The sequence below is a fragment of the Amblyraja radiata genome, chromosome 21 (genome assembly GCF_010909765.2).
Source record: "Amblyraja radiata isolate CabotCenter1 chromosome 21, sAmbRad1.1.pri, whole genome shotgun sequence".
NCBI classification, from domain to species: Eukaryota; Metazoa; Chordata; class Chondrichthyes; order Rajiformes; family Rajidae; genus Amblyraja; species Amblyraja radiata.
The window spans coordinates 28,249,871-28,272,316 of NC_045976.1; the positions used below are offsets into that span (position 1 = coordinate 28,249,871).

At 41.8% G+C, this 22,446-nt stretch overlaps 1 protein-coding gene across 1 annotated transcript in view; it reads right to left on the reverse strand.

The window, feature by feature from the left end:
* LOC116984985 (dynein regulatory complex subunit 6) overlaps positions 1–22,446 on the reverse strand; it is a 114,302-nt gene that overhangs the window by 17,303 nt on the left and 74,553 nt on the right. Inside the window, exons 10-14 of the mRNA XM_033039345.1 lie at positions 16,830–16,950; positions 16,561–16,723; positions 11,957–12,076; positions 8,964–9,090; positions 726–809 (exon numbers count right to left, since the gene is read on the reverse strand). Of these exons, the coding sequence (XP_032895236.1) occupies positions 726–809; positions 8,964–9,090; positions 11,957–12,076; positions 16,561–16,723; positions 16,830–16,950 (615 nt within the window). The remainder of the gene's footprint in view (positions 1–725; positions 810–8,963; positions 9,091–11,956; positions 12,077–16,560; positions 16,724–16,829; positions 16,951–22,446) is intronic.

The following is a 22,446-nucleotide window of genomic DNA, read 5'->3' on the forward strand; positions in this document are numbered from 1 at the left end:
ACATTAACTGAGAGAAGAGGAATATCCAAAACGACTTTGCTTATTGTAAGTTGTCCTATGTCTATGTCTAAAGATCATCATTAAAAGCAGCGTTTTTTGTAAAATAGCCGTAGAAGTTCTAAGATCTCTAACAGATGATCCTAGGCTCTGACGTTTAATTTTATTTAAATTTGATTTTATTCCTATGGCTACTTTTCATTCTTCTGAGCTTTTGAGTGGGACATTTCCAGACAGCAAAAAGTAAACATAAGCTATGCTGACCCCAATTATTTTCACATTGCGTGGAAACAAAATGGCCACTCAGAAATGAGTCTAATAACATCATCAGCTGCAAATCTACACATAATAAAAGATCTATATGTATCTCCTTGCCAGGGTCTCAGAAGAGCAAGTATAAAATAATAATAGCAAAGAAGCTATAATAATAATATTAACAAAGCAGTTAGGTCTTGTAGAATTTTGGTTAAAACTGCTACTTTTAAACTTGTGGCTTTCCAACTTTCAAATAATCAAAATTAAGGTTATGATCCTATTTGAAAGAATTCAATGGAATCCACTGGGTTCAAATTATCTTACAAATAAGCAACCATTGAGGTAATACATTCCAAATAAAGCAGATTGCAATATAAATTCAGACAATGAGAGAACTTTTGCATAAGATATAGGTTAAAGTTAAATAATAATACATTTATGGCAATAGAAATTAATCTTAGATGTTTTTCTACCTGCAATCCATTATCAGTGATTCCTGAGCAGTGTGCCACTGTGAGCTCCCTTATCTTATGATTGTTAGAAAGACCCGACATACCCTGAAAACAGAAGGAATAGGAATTCAAAGACAGCAATTGTATAAGGAATCTTTGGGTTGCATTTGGACTTTTGTTTGGACAAAGACGAATAGGAGAGTTTGGTATAAGATGAATGAACCATGAATGCTACCAGGAAATAAGCACAGACCTATTGGTGTGTTTTTTATAATTGCAAACAAGCTGATTCTTGAAGGATTCGAATGATTTTAAAGACAATAGGTGCAGGAGTAGGTCATCTGGCCCTTCGAGCCAGCACCGCCATTCACTGTGATCATGGCTGATCATCCACAATCAGTACCCCGTTCCTGCCTTCTCGCGATATCTCCTGACTCTGCTATCTTTAAGAGCCCTGTCCAACTCTCTCATGAAAGCATCCAGAGAATTGGCCTCCACTGCCTTCTGAGGCAGAGAATTCCACAGATTCACAACTCTCTGGGTGAAAATGTTTTTCCTTATCTCCGTTCTAAATGGCCTACCCCTAATTCTTAAAGTGTGGGCCCTGGTTCTGGACTCCCCTAACATCGGGAACATGTTTCCTGCCTCTAGCATGTCCAATCCCTTAATAATCATATGTTTCAATAAGATCCCCTCTCAACCTAAATTCCAGAGTTTACGAGCCCAGCTGCTCCATTTTATCAACACATCACAGTCGCGCCATCCCGGGAATTAACTTTGTGAACCTATGCTGCACTCCCTCAATAGCAAGAATGTCCTTCCTCAAATTTGGACACCTAAACTGCACACAATACACCAGGTGTGGTCTCACTAGGGCCCTGTACAACTGCAGAAGGACCTCTTTGCTTCTATACTCAACTTTTTTTATTATGAAGGCCAACATGCCATTAGCTTTCTTCACTGCCTGCTGTACCTGTATGCTTACTTTCAAGTGACTGATGAACAAGGACCCCCAGATCTCGTTGTACTTCCCCTTTACCCAACTTGACAACATTCAGATAATAATCTGCCTACCTGTTTTGCCACCAAAGTAGATAACCTCACATTTATCCACATTAAACTACATCTGCCATGCATCTGCCCACTCACCCAACCTGTCCAAGTCACCCTGCATCCACATATCCTCCTCCTCATAGTTCACACTGCCACCTAGCTTTGTGTCATCTGCAAATTTGCTAAAGTTACATTTAATCCCTTCATCTAAATCATTAATGTATATTGTAAATAGCTGCGGTCCCAACACCAAGCCTTGCGGTACCCCTCTGGTCACTGCCTACCAATCTGAAAGGAACCTGTTAATCCCTCCTCTTTGTTTCCTGTCTGGCAACCAATTTTCTATCCATGTCTGTACCCTACCCCCAATACCATGTGCTCTAATTTGGCCCACTAATCTCCTATGTGGGACCTTGTCAAATGCTTTCTGAAATTCCAGGTACACTACATCCACTGGCTCTTCCTTGTCCATTTTCCTAGTTACATCCTCAAAAAATTCCAGAAGATTAGTCAAGCATGATTTCCCTTTCGTAAATCCATGCTGACTCGGACCGATCCAGTTACTGCTATACAAATGTGCCGCTATTTCATCTTTTATAAAGAAGAAAGAAAGGTATCTTTCTGATGATGCTGAAGAGCTGACAAGGCAATGTGGGTACAGTGTATGGACCCTGCACTCTGGATAAACCTGATATATGGGTGATGCATGCTTACTTGGTGAAATTGAATGTTATATTTTATTTCTATGGTTGTAAAAAACTTATGTAACTTTGGAATACAGGGTTTACAGGCGAGATATTTTGTCTTGCATCATTTAAGGCAAATATTTGGAAACTGTTGTGGAAATTGTGATGCATCCTGATAAGATGCTTTCTATGGTGCATCTGTAGAAAATGTTAAGTGGTTAGAGATATGCCAAATTTCGTCAGTTGATTGTAACGTAATGGTGTGTTTTCTTGGCTTTATCGTCAATGTGGTTGGACCAGGACAAATTTTTGGTGATATTTACACCCAGGAACTAGAAGCTCTCGACCACTTTCACTTCACCACCATTGATGGTGAAGGAGGTGTTTCCTTAAGTCACTGACTAGCTCCTTTGTCTTGCTGACATTGAGGGAGAACATTGTTTGAGATCCGACCCACTCAGTAATGTCATTCATCAACCAGTAAATGGAATTTGAACCAAAGTAGGCTATATAGTTGTGAGAAGATAGGAAGTATGGTAAATGACTGAAATGCATCGTTACAGGGCACTGGTGTTGAGAATTATCCTGGAGGGTATTTTGTTATCTATTCTTACTAATTGTGGTCTATGGATTAGGAAGTCTAGGATCCATATGCAGAGGGGGGTGCTGATTCTTAAGTCCGGGAGTTTGGAGTTGTTTGGTTGGGATGATGGATCCATGATGGTGGATATCAGATCCACCAGATAGTAGTCATTAGGTATGCTACCTTGCTTTAGTGCTGGGATGATAGTTAGCTTCTAAAACCAGGTGGGAATCTCAAGATGAGTAGAGAAAGGTTAATGATGTCGGGAACAAGGAACTCTATCTCATTCATGCTTGATGTTCACCAATCTACAATGATAAGCTGGAATATTTGCCATTATGATTACATCCTTTGCTGTAGTTCCAGAAATATCCTGTTTATCAGTGCCTTCCTGACATAGAATTAGCATCTAGTGTGTTCTGTAGCCTCCAATATTAAATCTCCTCTTGTGTTCCTAATTTCACCACTTGCTCACTCACAATGTGTGTGTTGCCAGGTGAGTTATGAGTATTTGAACTGGTACATGGTCTGCATAAGTCCCTTGACATTGTTCCTGGTGGAAATGACTTCCCACGGGAAGTTGTTTTGTAGGTTAGCACCTTTGGGACACAAAGATGTTCCAGGAGGTTGGAGAAATGATTTAGAGATATCAAAGTACCAAAGCTTTGAGTGATCATTATACATGTGATCATGTTAACAAAAGTAACTAGTTATGCAGGTACTGCAGATAGTTAAGAAAGTGGCTAGAAAGCTAATTCTGATATGGCCTCCTACAATACATTTTCAATTTATTGAAAGGGTATTGTTTTCTTAATTTGTCACTTCAACAAAACATAACTCAACATATTGACCATAAATATTTAAATGTTATTTCCATATATTTTGTATTTATGTCTAATTTATTTTTCAAGTGGTTTTAGAAACATAGAAACATAGAAATTAGGTGCAGGAGTAGGCCATTCGGCCCTTCGAGCCTGCACCGCCATTCAATATGATCATGGCTGATCATCCAACTCAGTATCCCATACCTGCCTTCTCTCCATACCCTCTGATCCCCTTAGCCACAAGGGCCACATCTAACTCCCTCTTAAATATAGCCAATGAACTGGCCTCGACTACCCTCTGTGGCAGGGAGTTCCAGAGATTCACCACTCTCTGTGTGAAAAAAGTTCTTCTCATCTCGGTTTTAAAGGATTTCCCCCTTATCCTTAAGCTGTGACCCCTTGTCCTGGACTTCCCCAACATCGGGAGCAATCTTCCTGCATCTAGCCTATCCAACCCCTTAAGAATTTTGTAAGTTTCTATAAGATCCCCTCTCAATCTCCTAAATTCTAGAGAGTATAAACCAAGTCTATCCAGTCTTTCTTCATAAGACAGTCCTGACATCCCAGGAATCAGTCTGGTGAACCTTCTCTGCACTCCCTCTATGGCAATAATGTCCTTCCTCAGATTTGGAGACCAAAACTGTACGCAATACTCCAGGTGTGGTCTCACCAGGACCCTGTACAACTGCAGTAGAACCTCCTTGCTCCTATACTCAAATCCTTTTGCTATGAAAGCTAACATACCATTCGCTTTCTTCACTGCCTGCTGCACCTGCATGCCCACTTTCAATGACTGGTGTACCATGACACCCAGGTCTCGCTGCATCTCCCCTTTTCCTAGTTGGCCACCATTTAGATAATATTCTGCTTTCCTGTTTTTGCCACCAAAATGGATAACCTCACATTTATCCACATTATACTGCATCTGCCAAACATTTGCCCACTCACCCAGCCTATCCAAGTCACCTTGCAGTCTCCTAGCATCCTCCTCACAGCTAACACTGCCCCCCAGCTTAGTGTCATCCGCAAACTTGGAGATATTGCCTTCAATTCCCTCATCCAGATAATTAATATATATTGTAAATAGCTGGGGTCCCAGCACTGAGCCTTGCGGTACCCCACTAGTCACTGCCTGCCATTGTGAAAAGGACCCGTTTACTCCTACTCTTTGCTTCCTGTTTGCCAGCCAGTTCTCTATCCACATCAATACTGAACCCCCAATGCCGTGTGCTTTAAGTTTGTAAACTAATCTCTTATGTGGGACCTTGTCGAAAGCCTTCTGGAAGTCCAGATACACCACATCCACTGGTTCTCCCCTATCCACGCTACTAGTTACATCCTCGAATAATTCTATAAGATTCGTCAGACATGATTTACCTTTTGTAAATCCATGCTGACTTTGTCCAATGATTTCACCACTTTCCAAATGTGCTGCTATCCCATCTTTAATAACTGACTCTAGCAGTTTCCCCACTACCGATGTTAGACTAACTGGTCTGTAATTCCCCGTTTTCTCTCTCCCTCCCTTCTTAAAAAGTGGGGTTACGTTTGCTACCCGCCAATCCTCAGGAACTACTCCAGAATCTAAAGAGTTTTGAAAGATTATTACTAATGCATCCACTATTTCTGGAGCTACTTCCTTGAGTACTCTGGGATGCAGCCTATCTGGCCCTGGGGATTTATCGGCCTTTAATCCATTTAATTTACCCAACACCACTTCCCGGCTAACCTGGATTTCACTCAATTCCTCCAACTCCTTTGACCCGCGGTCCCCTGCTATTTCCGGCAGATTATTTATGTCTTCCTTAGTGAAGACGGAACCAAAGTAGTTATTCAATTGGTCCGCCATATCCTTGTTCCCCATGATCAACTCACCCGTTTCTGACTGCAAGGGACCTACATTTGTTTTAACTAATCTCTTTCTTATGATACAAATTAAGTTCCAGCTTTACATTTAAACAAAGGGCTGATGGAAAGTAATTCATATTTTGTCTCATATCCTGTTATTGCTGAAACGAATAATTATAGAAGCAGATTTACTGGTCAGGAAAAATCTACCACAACCATGCAAAACTCAAAAACCTCAGCCATACCACAGGATAAACAAAGTTTCTAAAAGTAATATCTGTGGAATGCTTCAAATTAATGCCACTTGTACCCTGTTGCTCAATGGGTGTGTTTGGCATAGGATAAAATTCTGAATAAAATCAAAACTGCTGGTACATAATAAAGTGTAATTATTGATATAATGAACATATGTATATCTTATCCAGTCTTTCTGTCCATACAACAATTTTGTCTCAACTAGTTTGGAATGGAATGCTCCAAGATGAGGCTCACCACCTCTAAAATGGAATAGATGAGAATGGGGCCGGGGGAATGATTTGAGCTAAAAAAAATGACCAGAAGTTTGAAACCAGAACTAATTTTAATCTCTGTATGTGGAAACCAAAAATAAATATATATTATCCAAAAAATATTATAAGGATTCTGGGGCAGTTAAACTAGGGTTACTCTTTGTCCCAAATCAAATGGCAGAGATGTGAATCTCATTACAAGACTTCCCCCTGACTCAACAAATAATAGCAGGTTTACCAATAATAAGCATAGTTAGACAATAATCATGTTCTACTGATTAATTATTATGAGAGGAACATCAGTTCAGTTCAGTTCAGTTTTATTTGTCATATGTAGGTTAACACAGGGTCAACGGTACAATGAAATGTGTTTGATAAGACAACGGGTCACCTCAGCAATGATATTACGGGATAAAATTAAGGTAAAAAAAGATAAGATAAAAGTGACATTGGTAGATAAAAGACAATAATAAATAAAATAATCAACATATATGATGCGTTTATGAGTTCGGAAGCCTGATGGCATGATGATAAAAACTGTTCTTAAGTCTAGTGGTACGTGCAGCCTTGCTCCTGTATCGTCTGCCTGACGGTAACAAGGAGAACAGTCTGCGTGCTGGGTGGCTGTGGTCCCCGATGATGCTGTGTGCCTTCCGCAGGCACCGTCTGTGGAAAATGTCCTAAATGGAGGGAGACAGTTGCCAGTGATGTGCTGTGCCGCCTTCACCACTCCCGTGTGATGCAGCCCGTCAGCAGACTCTCGATGGTGCAACTGTAGAAGTTTGTGAGGATGCTGGCGTTCATGCCAAAATTCCTCAGTCTTCTCAGGAAAAAGAGCCGCTGTCGGGCTTTCTTAGTTACTGTGTCCGTGTGCAGTGTCCAAGAGAGGTCCTCAGTGATGTGCACACCGAGGAACTTGAAGCTGCTGACCCTTTCAACCTCAGCATCACCGATGTGGATGGGGAGGTGTCCACTCTCCTGCTGTCTCCTGTAGTCCACGATCATCTCTTTAGTTTTGCTGACATTGAGAGAGAGGTTATTTTCCTGGCACAAGCCTTTACCTCCTCTCTATAGGCCATCTCATTATTGTCTGTGATGAGGTCCAGGATGGTCGTGTCGTCAGCATAATTTAAGATGATGTTGGTCGTACAGTCGTGCGTGAACAAGGAGTACAGGAGAGGACTGAGCACACAGCCCTGCGGTGCGCCTGTGTTGAGGATCAGTGAGGAAGAGGTGTGGCTACCAATTCTCACCACCTGGAGCCCGCCCGTCAGGAAGTCGAATATCTAGCCGCAGATGGAGGTCCCCAGTCCAAGATCAAGGAGCTTGGGGACGAGTTTTGAGGGAATGATAGTGTTGAATACCGAGCTGTAGTCAATGAAGAGCATTCTCACATATGTATTCCCTTTGTCCAGGAGGGTGAGCGCAGTGTGAGTTGCCATGGCGATGGCATCGTCCGTGACCCTGTTTGGTCTATAGGCAAACTGAAGAGGGTCCAAGGTGTCAGGGAGAGAGGAGCAGATGTGAGTTTTGACTATCCGCTCGAAGCACTTCATGATGACTGATGTCAGTGCAACAGGACGGTAGTCATTTAAACAGGAGATTAATGGTTTCTTTGGAACAGGAACAATGATGGATGTTTTGAAGGGAGTGGGAACCACAGACTGACTCAGGGAGAGGTTGAAGATGTTGGTGAACACCTCTGCCAGTTGATCAGCGCACGCCCTGAGAGCCCACCCTGGAGCTTTGCGGTCATTGACCTTTTTGAAGGACCGCCTCATGTCTGCCATTTGTAGGGTCAGTGAGGTAGTCCCCCTGCACACCTGTGGACTCATGTTGGGCGCTGTGTTGTCTGCATCGAACTGGGCATAGAAGGTGTTAAGCTCGTCCGGGAGCAAACCGGTAGGCTGGACAGTGCTCCTGTTTTTCCATGGTAGTGCCCAGAATTGCAAAAGGATGTGTACCATATAATAACCTTTCTCTCAAGTAAAAGTTGTTTCATTATTCTTGGGACACAACAGAAAATAGCATAGAAAATGTTGGAAATTGTTGCCATGAGTTAAATTGCAGGAAAAATGTGGAGCAGTAGCTGTAAAATAGGATGCAGCAGATTTTGGGAGTAAGAATTATGCAAAACTAAGGGAATACAAGGATTTTTAAGAATATTTGCCTCCATGCCATGGCTGTAGCTAGATTTTGATCTCCAGCTTTGAATCTCAGTGCCCTGCTGTGGCTTCAAGATCCACATTTCCTGCAATTAATGGTTATGTACAAGTTCTTTTTTTTTTCCTTAAGTGATGATGAAAATTCAGTAAGGAACTTTAACAGTAAGATTACTTCCAGCCGTGACCTAAAATGTGAAATTTCTTACTGTGGATTGGACAACTGGAGTTGACTCTTTGAGCTTTGGTCTTTAGGGAGGGAACAGTTTTGAGCTGGGGATCTGATTTCTGTGGAAGAAAGTAACAGATGTAAAAGGCAACACCAAGACGTCATTAGGATTAGTCTGCCAAATTCTGGCTCCTTCATGCAAATTGGCCTGTGCTTAACTGCTCTAAAACTTCTGATAGTTTGGATCACAGGAAATGTGATAAAGAATCATAAATTATACAGCACAAAAAGTTGGTTCTACAAAAGGATTATCCAACTACACTGTCCTGCTCTTACATGACAGGATGTTTGAGCTCAGAAAAAATCTTCCATTTTAGGCTTGATGTCACAATTTTTATAGATAAATACTTTTAGTTGTTATTAACCTGTTCATGTACACTGGTTCCTGTCAGGTCAATGTGGGTTATAGCAAGCAAGTTTCCGAGCCATTCCATCCCATTATCAGTTAAGTGTACACAGAAACGAATTCTCAGATGACTTAAACTGGAACACCTGAAAGAAAGAATCACATTGAAATGAATAAGTTTAGATATTAAAATGAATCTATCTTATTCTTTGATTTATGGTATTACTAATTTAACATAATCTAAAAATTAAACTTACTCCACCTATGTACCTCCCTGGATCCCTTTTATTATTGCTATCTAAATCTGGAAACTTCTCATCGAACCAACCACACTGTGGGGAATACCACAGGGTACCTGGACGTGGCGCCGACGGACGAGAAGCCAAAGCAAAGAAGTGGACGCCAAATAACCGAATGGAAACTAGGCTGAAACGCCAAATAACCGAAAGCGTACGAAGCCGAAACGTCAACTAACCGAAAGGGTGGGACGCCTAAATGCAAACTAACCAAAAGGGCATGACAACGAACAATTGTATCGCCTCCCACTCACCCCCCCCCCCCCCCCCCCCTGACAACAAGAAGCACGTTTTATTTATTACCGTCTGGTTGCCTGCGGAATGCACACAGCAAGCTCCCACGCACAAAACACCAGATAATCTGTAAACTGTTTTAACCGAAGATGGACACAAAAAGCTGGAGTAACTCAGCTGAACAGGCAGCATCTCTGGAGAGAAGGAATGGGTGGTGTTTCGGGTCGAGACTCTTCAGACTCAGTCTTCAGGTCTGAAGAATGGTTTTGACACGAAACGTTCGGGTAGGTGGCGTTTCGGCAGAGCGGCCATTTGGTAAGTTTGCTTTTAGGCGACGCATCTTTCGGTTAGTTGGCTTTTAGGTATTCCGCCCTTTCGGTTAGTTTACATTTAGGCGTCCACTTCTTTGCTTCGGCTTCTGGTCCGTCGGCGCCACGTCCGCACTCGTACTTTCATATGAAGAAAGACTGGATAGACTGGGCTTGTACTCGCTAGAATTTAGAAGATTGAGGGGGGATCTTATAGAAACGTACAAAATTCTTAAGGGGTTGGACAGGCTAGATGCAGGAAAATTGTTCCCGATGTTGGGGAAGTCCAGAACAAGGGGTCACAGTTTAAGGATAAGGGGGAAATCTTTTAGGACCGAGATGAGAAAAACATTTTTCACACAGAGAGTGGTGAATCTCTGGAATTCTCTGCCACAGAAGGTAGTTGAGGCCAGTTCATTGGCTATATTTAAGAGGAAGTTAGATGTGGCCCTTGTGGCTAAAGGGATCAGGGGGTATGGAGAGCAGGCAGGTACAGGATACTGAGTTGGATGATCAGCCATGATCATATTGAATGGCGGTGCAGGCTCGAAGGGCCGAATGGCCTACTCCTGCACCTATTTTCTATGTTTCTATGTTTCTATGGATTGCAATGGTTAAGGAAATCTGCTTAATACCACCTTCTCAAACAAAATTAGGAATGGAAAAAAATAAAACTGATCTTGTGAGTGCACCCAGATCCCGGAAAATTATTTTGAAGAATATAAAGAATCACTTTAAATGCAATATATTTTTGAGCATTTATGTGAGGGAATTATAGTGCACGTACATATTTTTTAAGAGACAGTATTTATTAAGAAGTAATTAAAGCTTAGAATACTTTTTTACAATCTCATGCAAGCAAGCTAATATTTTCAAGGTACTTTAGAGCACAACTATTTAATAACTATTTGATATTTTAAAAATCATTTCAACAGTTTCTTAAAGTCGATTGCAGAAAATTGCAAAACAAAAAGCAGCCTAAAAATGGTGAAGTAAATTGGTGATAGTAACTTCAGGAGTTCCATGGTAAGATGACTGAGTATGGAAATCTTGACAATGTTCTCAGATTCATGTTGTAATGATAATAAACATAAATATTTTCCTTCATTTAGACAGCAAATTTATTTTTCGTTTCCGGTGGGCGGCGCGACTTTCGTCAGCAGCGGCCTCTGCAGTCCGTCTGCGTTTTTATTATTTTATGTCTATGTTTTTATGTAGTTTTTGTTATTTTTTGTTGGGGTATGTGTGTGGGGGGGTGGGGGTGGTGTGGGGGGGAGGGGGTAACTTTTAAATCTCTCCCTGCACGGGAGACCCGACCTTTTCTTTGTCGGGTCTCCGTTGTCGTTGGGGCTGCAACGAGGAGCGGCCTCCAACAGGAAGACCGGGGGCTGTGGTGCCGACTACTCACCTCACCGCCGCGGAGCTGGCCGAGTCCAGAGCGGGTGGAGCTGTGGTGGACGCTGCTGCGGCCCGACCTCCGGAGATTCGGAGGCTGCAACTGCGGGTCTGGCGGACAGTGACACCGGGAGCCCGCGGGTCCCTGGAGGGAGACCGCTTTTCGGGGCTTCCGCAACGGCGACTTCTCCCACCCGAGTTGCGGGGTTGAAGAGCTCCTGGAGCGGGGCCTTACAGCACCGCCCCGCGCGGCTTGGAGTGGCCGCGGGACTGCGAGCGCACGCCGGGGGCTCTAACACCAAGACCCGGTGCGCGGCCTTGCATCACACGGCGTGGCTTTAATGGCCGCGGGACAATCGCCATCGCCCGCCGGGGGCTTTGACTTTGACTCTGACATCGGGGGGGCTGGGGGGAGTGCAGTGGAGAGATACGTTTTTTTGGCCTTCCATCACAGCAATGTGATGGATGTTTATGTAAATTATGTTGTGTCTTGGGTCTATTTGTTTGTAATGTATGGCTGCAGAAACGGCATTTCGTTTGGTCCTCAAGGGGTCCAAATGACAATAAATTGAATTGTATTGTATTGTATTGTATTGTATTGTACATCCATAATAGGACGTAATTATTATAATTTGTTTATTGACTGGTTTCTAATGCTTTTATGTGAAAAAATTGAGACCGTGTAAATCATAAATGTTAAATTATTAGTAGTTAACTTTCTGTGTAAATGGAAAGCTTGAGTTTCTTATTCATAAAATAATCAAAATATTTTTGCATACCTCTGTACGATTTTCAGTATTGTTAAATCAGTAATTAAGATGCAGTTGCTGAGATTCAGTTCTCTTAGCTTTGAACCTGATTGTCCTTCCAAAAAGGTTCGTACACCTAAATCAGTGATACTACAACACAAATTATATGTGTTACACATTTACAGATATTTATCTGCTCTTTTATTTAAGTAATATATAAAAAGCATACTTCTCTCATTGCTGTACATGCAAAACAAACGTTAAAATAAAGACATTTAAGACAAGAAGATCTGTCATGGACCCAGCACATTGATTCAATCATAAAGATTACATAGAAAATGGTTGATATCTGGAACTCTCTGCCTGGGGACGTGATGGAGCCAGACACGATCGTTAACTTTAAGAAAGATTTGGACAGGTTTTTAAATAGGCAAGGCTTAGAGGAATATGGAAGTAATGCGAGCAAATAGGATGAGTGAAAATGAGCAAAAAGATTGGCATGTACTTGGGCCAAAAGACCAGTTTCTGTTTTGAAAACATTATGATTCAATGATCCAATACAGGCTGCAGGTCATTCATGGTGTCAGGCTTAGTGAGAACATACTGAATACTGAATATCTGTAATGGATGCCTTGAAGGGTCTGGTCATTATGTGGAATTGCTGATATTTAAAGATCCGTTCATTTCTTCTCGATTAGTAATCAATTCTGGTCAGGAGACAACTATTATCAAGGGAAACAATGCTAGAATGGAGTCACTGGACAATCACCTAATCTTACTGAATCCCAGTTTGGATGATAAAATGTATTTTTTCCAGGCTATCACATAGAAAAGTAGAGTAAGCTGCTCAAGTAGAAGCCTGATGACCATAAAAGTTTTGGAAGACAGCTAGATCTGGCCAGCACCTTCCTCTGGGCTTCATGATTGACTGTGTCAAAGAGCTTTGTCAGGTCACCCTATGTAGTGGTCCTGATTTTGTTCCCTACATTTTTGTGTATTTTGCAGGCAACTTAAATCATCTCAGTTGACCTGTGGCATGGTCTGAAACTGCAGTGGGATTCCAATATGAATACTTCAACAAGGCAAAATAATCACTATAAAGAGTGTTTGTGGGAATTTGTCATGTATGGAAACATGTAATGTCTAGGTATCTTCCACACTTTGACATCTCCTTTCTTCGTGACAAAATTGGAATTTTACAAACCCAGAGGAGAATGAATATTTGAAATGAATAAAAACTTGAAAGAGTTTCTATACCAGCTCTTCACCGCCAACCTTAAACATTTCAGCTGGTATGCAGTCATAAGGTCATAATGCCATAAGGAACAGGAGAAGAATTAGGCCATTCAGTCCATCAAGTCATTCAATCATGACTGATCTATCTCTCCCTCCTAACCCAATCCTCCTGCCTTCTCCCCATAACCTCTGACACCCGTACTAATCAAGAATCTATTTACAGTATCTCTGCTTTAAAAATATCCACTCGGCCTCCACAACCTTCTGTGGCAAAGATTCACCACCCTCTGACTAAAGATATGTATCTTCATCTCCTTCCTAAAAGAACGTCCTTTAATTCTGAGACAATTACCTCTAGTCCTAGATTCTCCCACTAGTGGAAAAATCCACTCCCCATCCACTCTATCCAAGCCTTTCACCATTCTGTACGTTTCAATGAGGACCCCCCTCATTCTTCTAAACTCCAGCGTGTAAAGGCCCAGTGCCGACAAACGCTCATCATAGGTTAACCTACTCATTCCTGAGATCATTCTTGTAAACCTCCTCTAGAGCCAGCACATCCTTCTTCAGATATGGTGCTCAAAATTGCTCACAATATTCCAAATGCGGCCTTACCAGCACCTTTTAGAGCCTCAACCTTACATCCCTGTTTTTCCATAAAAGCCCTCTTGAAATAAATGCTATCTTTACTACCGATTCGACTTGCAGATTAACTTTTTGGGAATCCTGCACCAGCATTACCAAGTCCCTTTACACTCCGATTTATAGATTCTCACCCTATTTAGAAAATAGTCTAGGGCTTTATTCCTACTACCAAAATGTATGACACCACACTTTGCAACACTATATTCCATCTGCCACTTCACTGGCCACTCTCCCAACCTGTCCAAGTTCTTCTGCAGCGTCCCTGCTTTCTCTACACTACCTGCCCTTCAACCTATTTCGTATCATCTGCAAACTTGGCCACAAAGCCTTCAATCTCCTCGTCCAAATCATTAATATACAATGTGAAGAGTAGCGGCCCCAGCACTGACCCTTGTGGAACTCCATTAGTCACTGGCAGCCAACCAGAAAATGCCCCCTTTATTGCCACTCTTTGTCTTCTGCCATCCAGCCAACCTGCTATCCATGCTAGTATCTGCCCTTTGATACCATGGGCTCTCATCTTCCCTGCTTAGGAAGATGAGAGCCCATGGCACCTTATCAAATGCTTTCTGAAAATCTAAGTGAACAACATCTACTGACTCTCCTTTATCTGTCCTGCTATTTACTTCTTCAAAGAATTCCAACAAATTTGTCAAGCAGAAATTTCACAAAGCCATGCTGACTTTGGCTATTTTATTCTGAACTTCTAAGTACTCCGTAACTGCATTCTTTATAATGGACTCTAAAATCTTACCAACCCCCGAAGTCAGACTAACCAAAGTTAGAATACAGCTGCTCCTCGACCTACGATGTGGTTACGTTCCAATAAACCCATCATCAACCAAAATATCGCAAGTCGAAAATGCATTGCGATATATCGCGATCACGTGAGCCGTTGCTGAGTGTTTGCCGATTGTAAAGTCGAAATATCGCGTCAAAGCATCGTAAATCGGGGAGCACCTATAGTTCCCACTATTCTGCCTTGCTTCATTTTTGTGCAACGGCGTAATATTGGGAATCTCCCAATCATCTGGGACCACTCCTGACTCTAGTGATTCCTGAAATATCACTATCAATGCCTCCACAATCTCTAAAGCCACCTCTTTCAGAACCCCAGGTTACTGTCCATCTGAACCAGGTGACATCCACCTTCAGCCCTTTCAGCTTCCCAAGCACCTTCTCCATAGTAATTGCCACTCCACTAACTTCCACCCCCTAACTCTCTTGAATTTCAGGCACATTGCTGGTGTCTTCCACTGTCAAGACTGATGCAAAAAGGTTATTCAACTCCTCTGCCATTTCCTTATTCCCCATTATCATCATTCTCCAGCTGTCCAACGTCCACTCTTGCATCTTTCTTGCTCTTTATATAACTGAAGAAACTCTTGCTATCCTCTTTTATATTATTGGCTGGCTTACCATCATATTTCATCTTTTCTCCCCGTATTGTCCTTTTAGTCACCCATTGTTCTTTAAAACCTTCCCAATCCTCTGGCTTCCCACTAATCTTTGCTATGTTCCAATGACTTCTCTTTTAGTTTTATACTGTCCTTGACTTCCCTTATCAGCCACGGTTGCCTCTTTCTCTCCCTAGAATCTTTCTTCCTCTTTGGAATGAAAAGATCCTGCATCTTCCAGAGTATTCCCAGAAATTCCTGCCATTGCTGTTCTATCGTCATCCCTGCTAGGGTCCATTTCCGGTCAACTTTGGCCAGCTCCTCCTTCATGCCTCTGTAGTCCCCTTTGCCCAACTGCAATACTGACACATCCGATATCACCTTCTCCCTATCAAATTGCAGATTAATACTTATCATATTGTGGTCACTGTCTCCTAATGGTTCCCTTACCTTGAGTTCCCTTATCAAATCCGGTTCATGACATAACACTAAATCCAAATTTGCCTTTTCCCTGATAGGCTCCACTACAAGTAGCTCTAAGAATCCATCTCGGAGGTACTCTACAAATTCCCTTTCTTGGGGTCCAGTACCAACCTAATTTTCCTAGTCTGACCCTGCAGCTTCTGGATGTTTGAAGGATTGTTTTTATGTTGGCAACTGACATGACAGTTGGCAACTTCATCATTCACGATTTGGAAATGTCTTGAAGTACTCCTCCCATCTGATTTTGATTATTTTACTTCCTTGAAGAAGTACCGACCCCTTTAACATGGGACCTTTATTAATCTCTTTCTCATTTGTTCCCACATCCTTACAATGTGAAAGCATGTTAGCTCACACAGCCTCCGCCCATGCATGACACATAGCTGGTCTAAAGTAAGATTCTCCTAGACTTGAAAGAAGTAATAACTTTTATTCCATCTTCTTCAATAGCACTTCTAGATTAGATCTTAAAATTATGAATTCTTCAGTGTTCTCTTCTCAAATATACTTCGAAGCATCCATTTGTCATGTGGCTCCCTTATGATTAACCATGGTCTTCAACAGTTGTCGTAGAGATGGATATCCCAGCCTTGAAATCAGCAATGCTCCCCTGGTTATCCAAATGCAACGACAAACCCACAGGAAATGTACTTCTGAGCTACCCTAAAGTAGTACATTTAGAGTTTGAGAATGTGCTGTCGGGAAAATCTAACCCACATTTTAAAAAACAGTAAATACCATGGCTCTTGTCTAGATCTTTAACATAAACTTATTTTAAACACCATGAATGAGATAAATTTTGGAATAAAAAAATAGATTATAAAGAGTTATTGAAAAGATCTAAATAGGTAATAGTTTATTCAAGATTATTACCTTATACAGTCTGAAATATTCAACACAACGATGTCTTTCAGTGATGATATGAATTTCAAGCTGTTGTCAGTTATCTTTGGACAGTCTGACACATAGATGTGTTTCAAATTTGGACAACTGGTGCCGAACGTTTTGAAGCTTATATCAGTTAAACGTTTATTACCTATTGTGGCAAAACATCAGTTATAGTCAAAGAATTTTGCTAGTTAAAGATGTAGCTTGTAAAAAAGTCTAATGTAGTAAATAAAGTACTCCATAATTAATCAAACCTTCAGTTTTAAATACGGTAAGCTTGTTTCCTTGGGAAAGTGCTCTAACAGCTGAATCAGATATGTGTGGCGAGGCAAGAAGTGAAACTGTTGTGAGATTAGAATAGTAACCAGCCATTGCCTATAAGGATAAAATAAAAATGGACTGCATTATTACTGAGCTTCATGGTGTAAAAAGAAAAACAAAAAACAAATACAATATTGGAATATTAATCAAAATGCAAAACGTGCAGGTGACAAGATTGGAAAAAAAATGAAACATCTGTGAAGAGAGAAACATATAACCATATAATATAACCATATAACAATTACAGCACGGAAACAGGCCATCTCGACCCTTCTAGTCCGTGCCGAACACGTATTCTCCCCTAGTCCCATATACCTGCGCTCAGACCATAACCCTCCATTCCTTTCCCGTCCATATAACTATCCAATTTATTTTTAAATGATAAAAACGAACCTGCCTCCACCACCTTCACTGGAAGCTCATTCCACACAGCCACCACTCTCTGAGTAAAGAAGTTCCCCCTCATGTTACCCCTAAACTTCAGTCCCTTAATTCTCAAGTCATGTCCCCTTGTTTGAATCTTCCCTACTCTCAGTGGGAAAAGCGTATCCACGTCAACTCTGTCTATCCCTCTCATCATTTTAAAGACCTCTATCAAGTCCCTCCTTAACCTTCTGCGCTCCAAAGAATAAAGCCCTAACTTGTTCAACCTTTCTCTGTAACTTAGTTGCTGAAACCCAGGCAACATCCTAGTAAATCTCCTCTGTACTCTCTCTATTTTGTTGACATCCTTCCTATAATTAGGCGACCAAAATTGTACACCATACTCCAGAATTGGCCTCACCAATGCCTTGTACAATTTTAACATTACATCCCAACTTCTATACTCAATGCTCTGATTTATAAAGGCCAGCACACCAAAAGCTTTCTTTACCACCCTATCTACATGAGATTCTACTTTCAGGGAACTGTGCACAGTTATTCCCAGATCCCTCTGTTCACTTGCATTCTTCAATTCTCTACCATTTACCATGTACGTCCTATTTTGATTTGTCCTGCCAAGATGTAGCACCTCACATTTATCAGCATTAAACTCCATCTGCCATCTTTCAGCCCACTCTTCCAACTGGCATAAATCTCTCTGTAGACTTTGAAACAGAGAAAATGTTGTGGAACATGATAAAACAGTTGTCATAAAAGACAAGGAATTTGAAAAATAAAGTTATTCCTGACTTACTTTTGAATGTTTTCTACCCTATTCAGTCTTAAATTATGTTTCTTCCATAAACTGTAAGACTGTATGCTGTAGATTTAAGGTACAGGACATAAAAACAGAATGCTTGAAATACTCAGCAGATCAAGTAGCACCAATGAAAAAAGAAAGAGAATCATTCCTGTTTGCAAATCATTTGTTAGAACATTATGATTCTATTAACTGCTTCTCTTTCAGATGCTGCTTTGATATACTGAATGTTTACAATTTCTTCTATTTTAATCAGAATGCCAGTACCTGCAGTTTTATTCATTTTTATTATGGCCCGCACCATTTTCTGCTCAGTGCATCTTTCTTAATCAAAAGTTGAAGTATGAAGGTAAGCTAGCCAAGAATATAAAGGAGGATAGTAAAAGCTTCTTTAGGTATGTGAAGAGGAAAAAATTAGTTAAGACAAATGTGGGTCCCTTGAAGACAGAAACAGATGATTTTTTTTATGGGGAACAAAGAAATGGCAGACTAGGGAAGACACAACCCACACCTGGAGTATTGTGTGCACTTTTGGTCCCCTAATTTGAGGAAGGACATTCTTGCTATTGAGGGAGTGCAGCGTAGGTTTACAAGGTTAATTCCCGGGATGGCGGGACTGTCATATGCTGAGAGAATGGAGCAGCTAGGCTTGTACACTCTGGAGTTTAGAAGGATGAGAGGATATCTCATTGAAACATATAAGATTGTTAAGGGTTTGGACACGCTAGAGGCAGGAAACATGTTTCCGATGTTGGGGGAGTCCAGAACCAGGGGCCACAGTTTAAGAATAAGGAGTAAGCCATTTAGAACGGAGACGATGAAACACTTTTTCTCACAGAGAGTGGTGAGTCTGTGGAATTCTCTGCCTCAGAGGGTGGTGGAGGCAGGTTCTCTGGATGCTTTCAAGAGAGAGCTAGATAGGGCTCTTAAAAATAGCGGAGTCACGGGATATGGGGAGAAGGCAGGAACGGGGTACTGATTGGGGATGATCAGTCATGATCACATTGAATGGTGGTGCTGGCTCGAAGGGCTGAATGGCCTACTCCTGCACCTATTGTCTATTGTCAAACAATCTCCCAGATGTACTAGGGGACAGCGGACCCAGGGTGACGGAGGAACTGAAGGAAATTCACATTAGTCAGGAAATGGGTAGACTGATGGGACTGAAGGCTGATAAATCCCCAGGGCCTGATGGTCTGCATCCCAGGATACTCAATGAGGTGGCTCTAGAAATCGTGGATGCATTGGTGATCATTTTCCAATGTTCTATAGATTCAGGATCAGTTCCTGTGGATTGGAGGGTAGCTAATGTTATCCCACTTTTCAAGAAAGGAGGGAGGGAGAAAGCAGGGAATTATAGACCAGTTAGCCGGACATTGGTAATGGGGAAGATGCTGGAGTCAATTATCAAAGGCATTTGGATAGCAGTAACATAGCAACATAGAAAATAGGTGCAGGAGGAAGCCATTCGGTCCTTCGAGCCAGCACCGCCATTCATTATGATCATGGCTGATCGTCCCCTATAAATAACCCGTGCCTGCCTTCTCCCCATATCCCTTGACTCCACTAGCCCCTAGAACCCTATCTAACTCTCTCTTAAATCCATCCAGTGACTAGGCCTCCACTGCCCTCTGTGGCAGGGAATTCCATAAATTCACAACTCTCTGGAAGAAAAAGTTTTTTCTCACCTCAGTCTTAAATGACCTCCCCTTTATTCTAAGACTGTGGCCCCTGGTTCTGGACTCGCCCAACATTGGGAAAAATTTTCCTGCATCTAGCTTGTCCAGTCCTTTTATAATTTTATATGTTTCTATAAGATTCCCCCTCATCCTTCTAAACTCCAGTGAATACAAGCCTAGTTTTTTCAATCTTTCCTCATATGACAGTCCCGCCATCGCAGGGATCAATCTCATGAACCTATACTGCACTGCCTCAATCACAAGGATGTCCTTCCTCAAATTAGGAGACCAAAACTGTACACAATACTCCAGATGTGGTCTCACCAGAGCCCTATACAACTGCAGAAGAACCCCTTTACTCCTATGCTGAAATCCTCTTGTTATGAAGGCCAACATTCCATTAGCTTTCTTCACTGCCTGCTGTACCTGGAAGCCAACTTTCAGTGACTGGTGTACAAGGATGCCCAGGTCTCACTGCACCTCTCCCTTACCTAACCTAACCCCATTGAGATAATAATCTGCCCCCTTGTTTTTGCTGCCAAAGTGGATAACCTCACATTTATCTATATTATACTGCATCTGCCATGCATCTGCCCACTCACTCAACCTGTACAGGTCACCCTGCAACCTCCTAACATCCTCTTCACAGTTCACACTGCCACCCAGCTTTGTATCATCCGCAAACTTCTAGTGTGGCTCCTAATTCCCTCTTCCAAATCATTAATATATATGGTAAACAGTTGTGGCCCCAACACCGAGCCTTGCGGCACTCCACTCGCCACTGCCTGCCATTCTGAAAAGGACACGTTCACTCCTACTCTTTGCTTCCGGTCTGGCAACCAATTTTCTATCCATGTCAACACCCTACCCCCAATACCATGTGCTCTAATTTTAGTCACCAGTCTCCCGTGCGGGACCATATCAAAGGCTTTCTGAAAGTCTAGATACACTACATCCACTGGCACCCCTTCATCCATTTTACTTGTCACATCCTCAAAAAATTCCAGAAGATTAGTCAAGCATTCCAGAAGATTAGTCAAGCATTCCAGAAGATTAGTCAAGCAGAATCGGTCCAAGTCAGCGTAGATTTACAAAGAGAAATCATGCTTGACAAACCTTCTGAATTTTTTTGAGGACAAATAAAATGGACAAGGGAGAGCCAGTGGATGTAGTGTACCTGGACTTACAGAAAGCCTTTGATAAGGTCCCACAAAAGGAGATTAGTGGGCAAAATTAGAGCAGATGGTATTGGGGGTAGGGTATTGACATGGATAGAAAATTGGTTGGCAGACAGGAAACAAAGAGCAGGGATTAACGGGTCCTTTTCAGAATGGCAGGCAGTGACTAGTGGGGTGCCGCAAGGTTCGGTGCTGGGACCGCAGCTATTTACAATATACATTAATGATTTAGATGAACGAATTAAAAATAACATTAGCAAATTTGCAGATGACACAAAGCTGGGTGGTAGTGTGAACTGTGAAAAGGATGCTATGAGGATGCAGAGTGATTTGGACAGGTTGGGTGATGCATGGCAGATGCAGTATAATGTGGATAAATATGACATTATCCACTTTGGTGGCAAAATCAGGAAAGCAGATTATTATCTGAATGGTGTCAGGTTAGGAAAAGGGGAAGTACAATGAGACCTGCGTGTCCTAGTACATCAGTCACTGAAAGTAGGCATACAGGTACAACAGGAAGTGAAGAAAGCTAATGGCATGTCGGCCTTCATAAAGAGAGGAGTAGAGTTGAGGAGCAAAGAGGTCCTTCTGCAGTTGTACAGGATCACACCTGGTGAAACCACACCTGGAGTATTATGTGCAGTTTTGGTCTGCTAATTTGAGAAAGGACATTCTTGCTAGTGAGGGAGTGCAGCATAGGTTCATGAGGTTAATTCCCGGGATAGCGGGACTGTCATATGATGAAAGAATGGAGCAACTGGGCTTGTATTCACTGGAATTTAGATGGATGAGAGGGGATTTTATAGAACCATATAAAATTATTAAGGGATTGGACACGCTAGATGCAGGAAACATGTTCACGATGTTGAGGGAATCCAGAATCAGGGGCCACAGTTTAAGGATAAGGGGTAGGCCACAGAACAGAGATGGAGGAAAAACCTTTTCACACAGGGAGTTGTGAATTTGTGGAATACTCTGCCTCAGGCAGTGGAGGCTGATTCGCTGGATGTGTTCAAAAGAGAGTTAGATAGAGCTTTTAGGGCTAGCGGAATCAAGGGGAATGGGGGGATTGCAGGAACGGGGTACTGATTTTGGATGAACTACCATGATCGCATTGAATGGCGTTGCTGGCTCGAAGGGCTGAATGGATGAAATATTTAACAGGAACCTGAGGTACATATATACAACAAACTGCCAGAGGAAGTAGTTGAGGCAGGTACAATAACAACATTTAAAAGACATTTGAATGGGTATATGGATACAAAAGGTTTAGATGGATATGGGTCAAATGTGGGGAAATGGGGCTGGCTCACATGGGCATCTTGGTAGGCATGGACATTTGGGCTGAATAGCCTGTTACCATGCTGTATGACTTGACTATGACTCATTTCCATTAATTACATGTTGGTTTCATTAATTATACTTTTTATAGATGTTTTCTTATTTCTGGTACAAAAATATCTTAAAGTCTCAAATATATTCAATTTATTAAAGGGATAGTAATGTA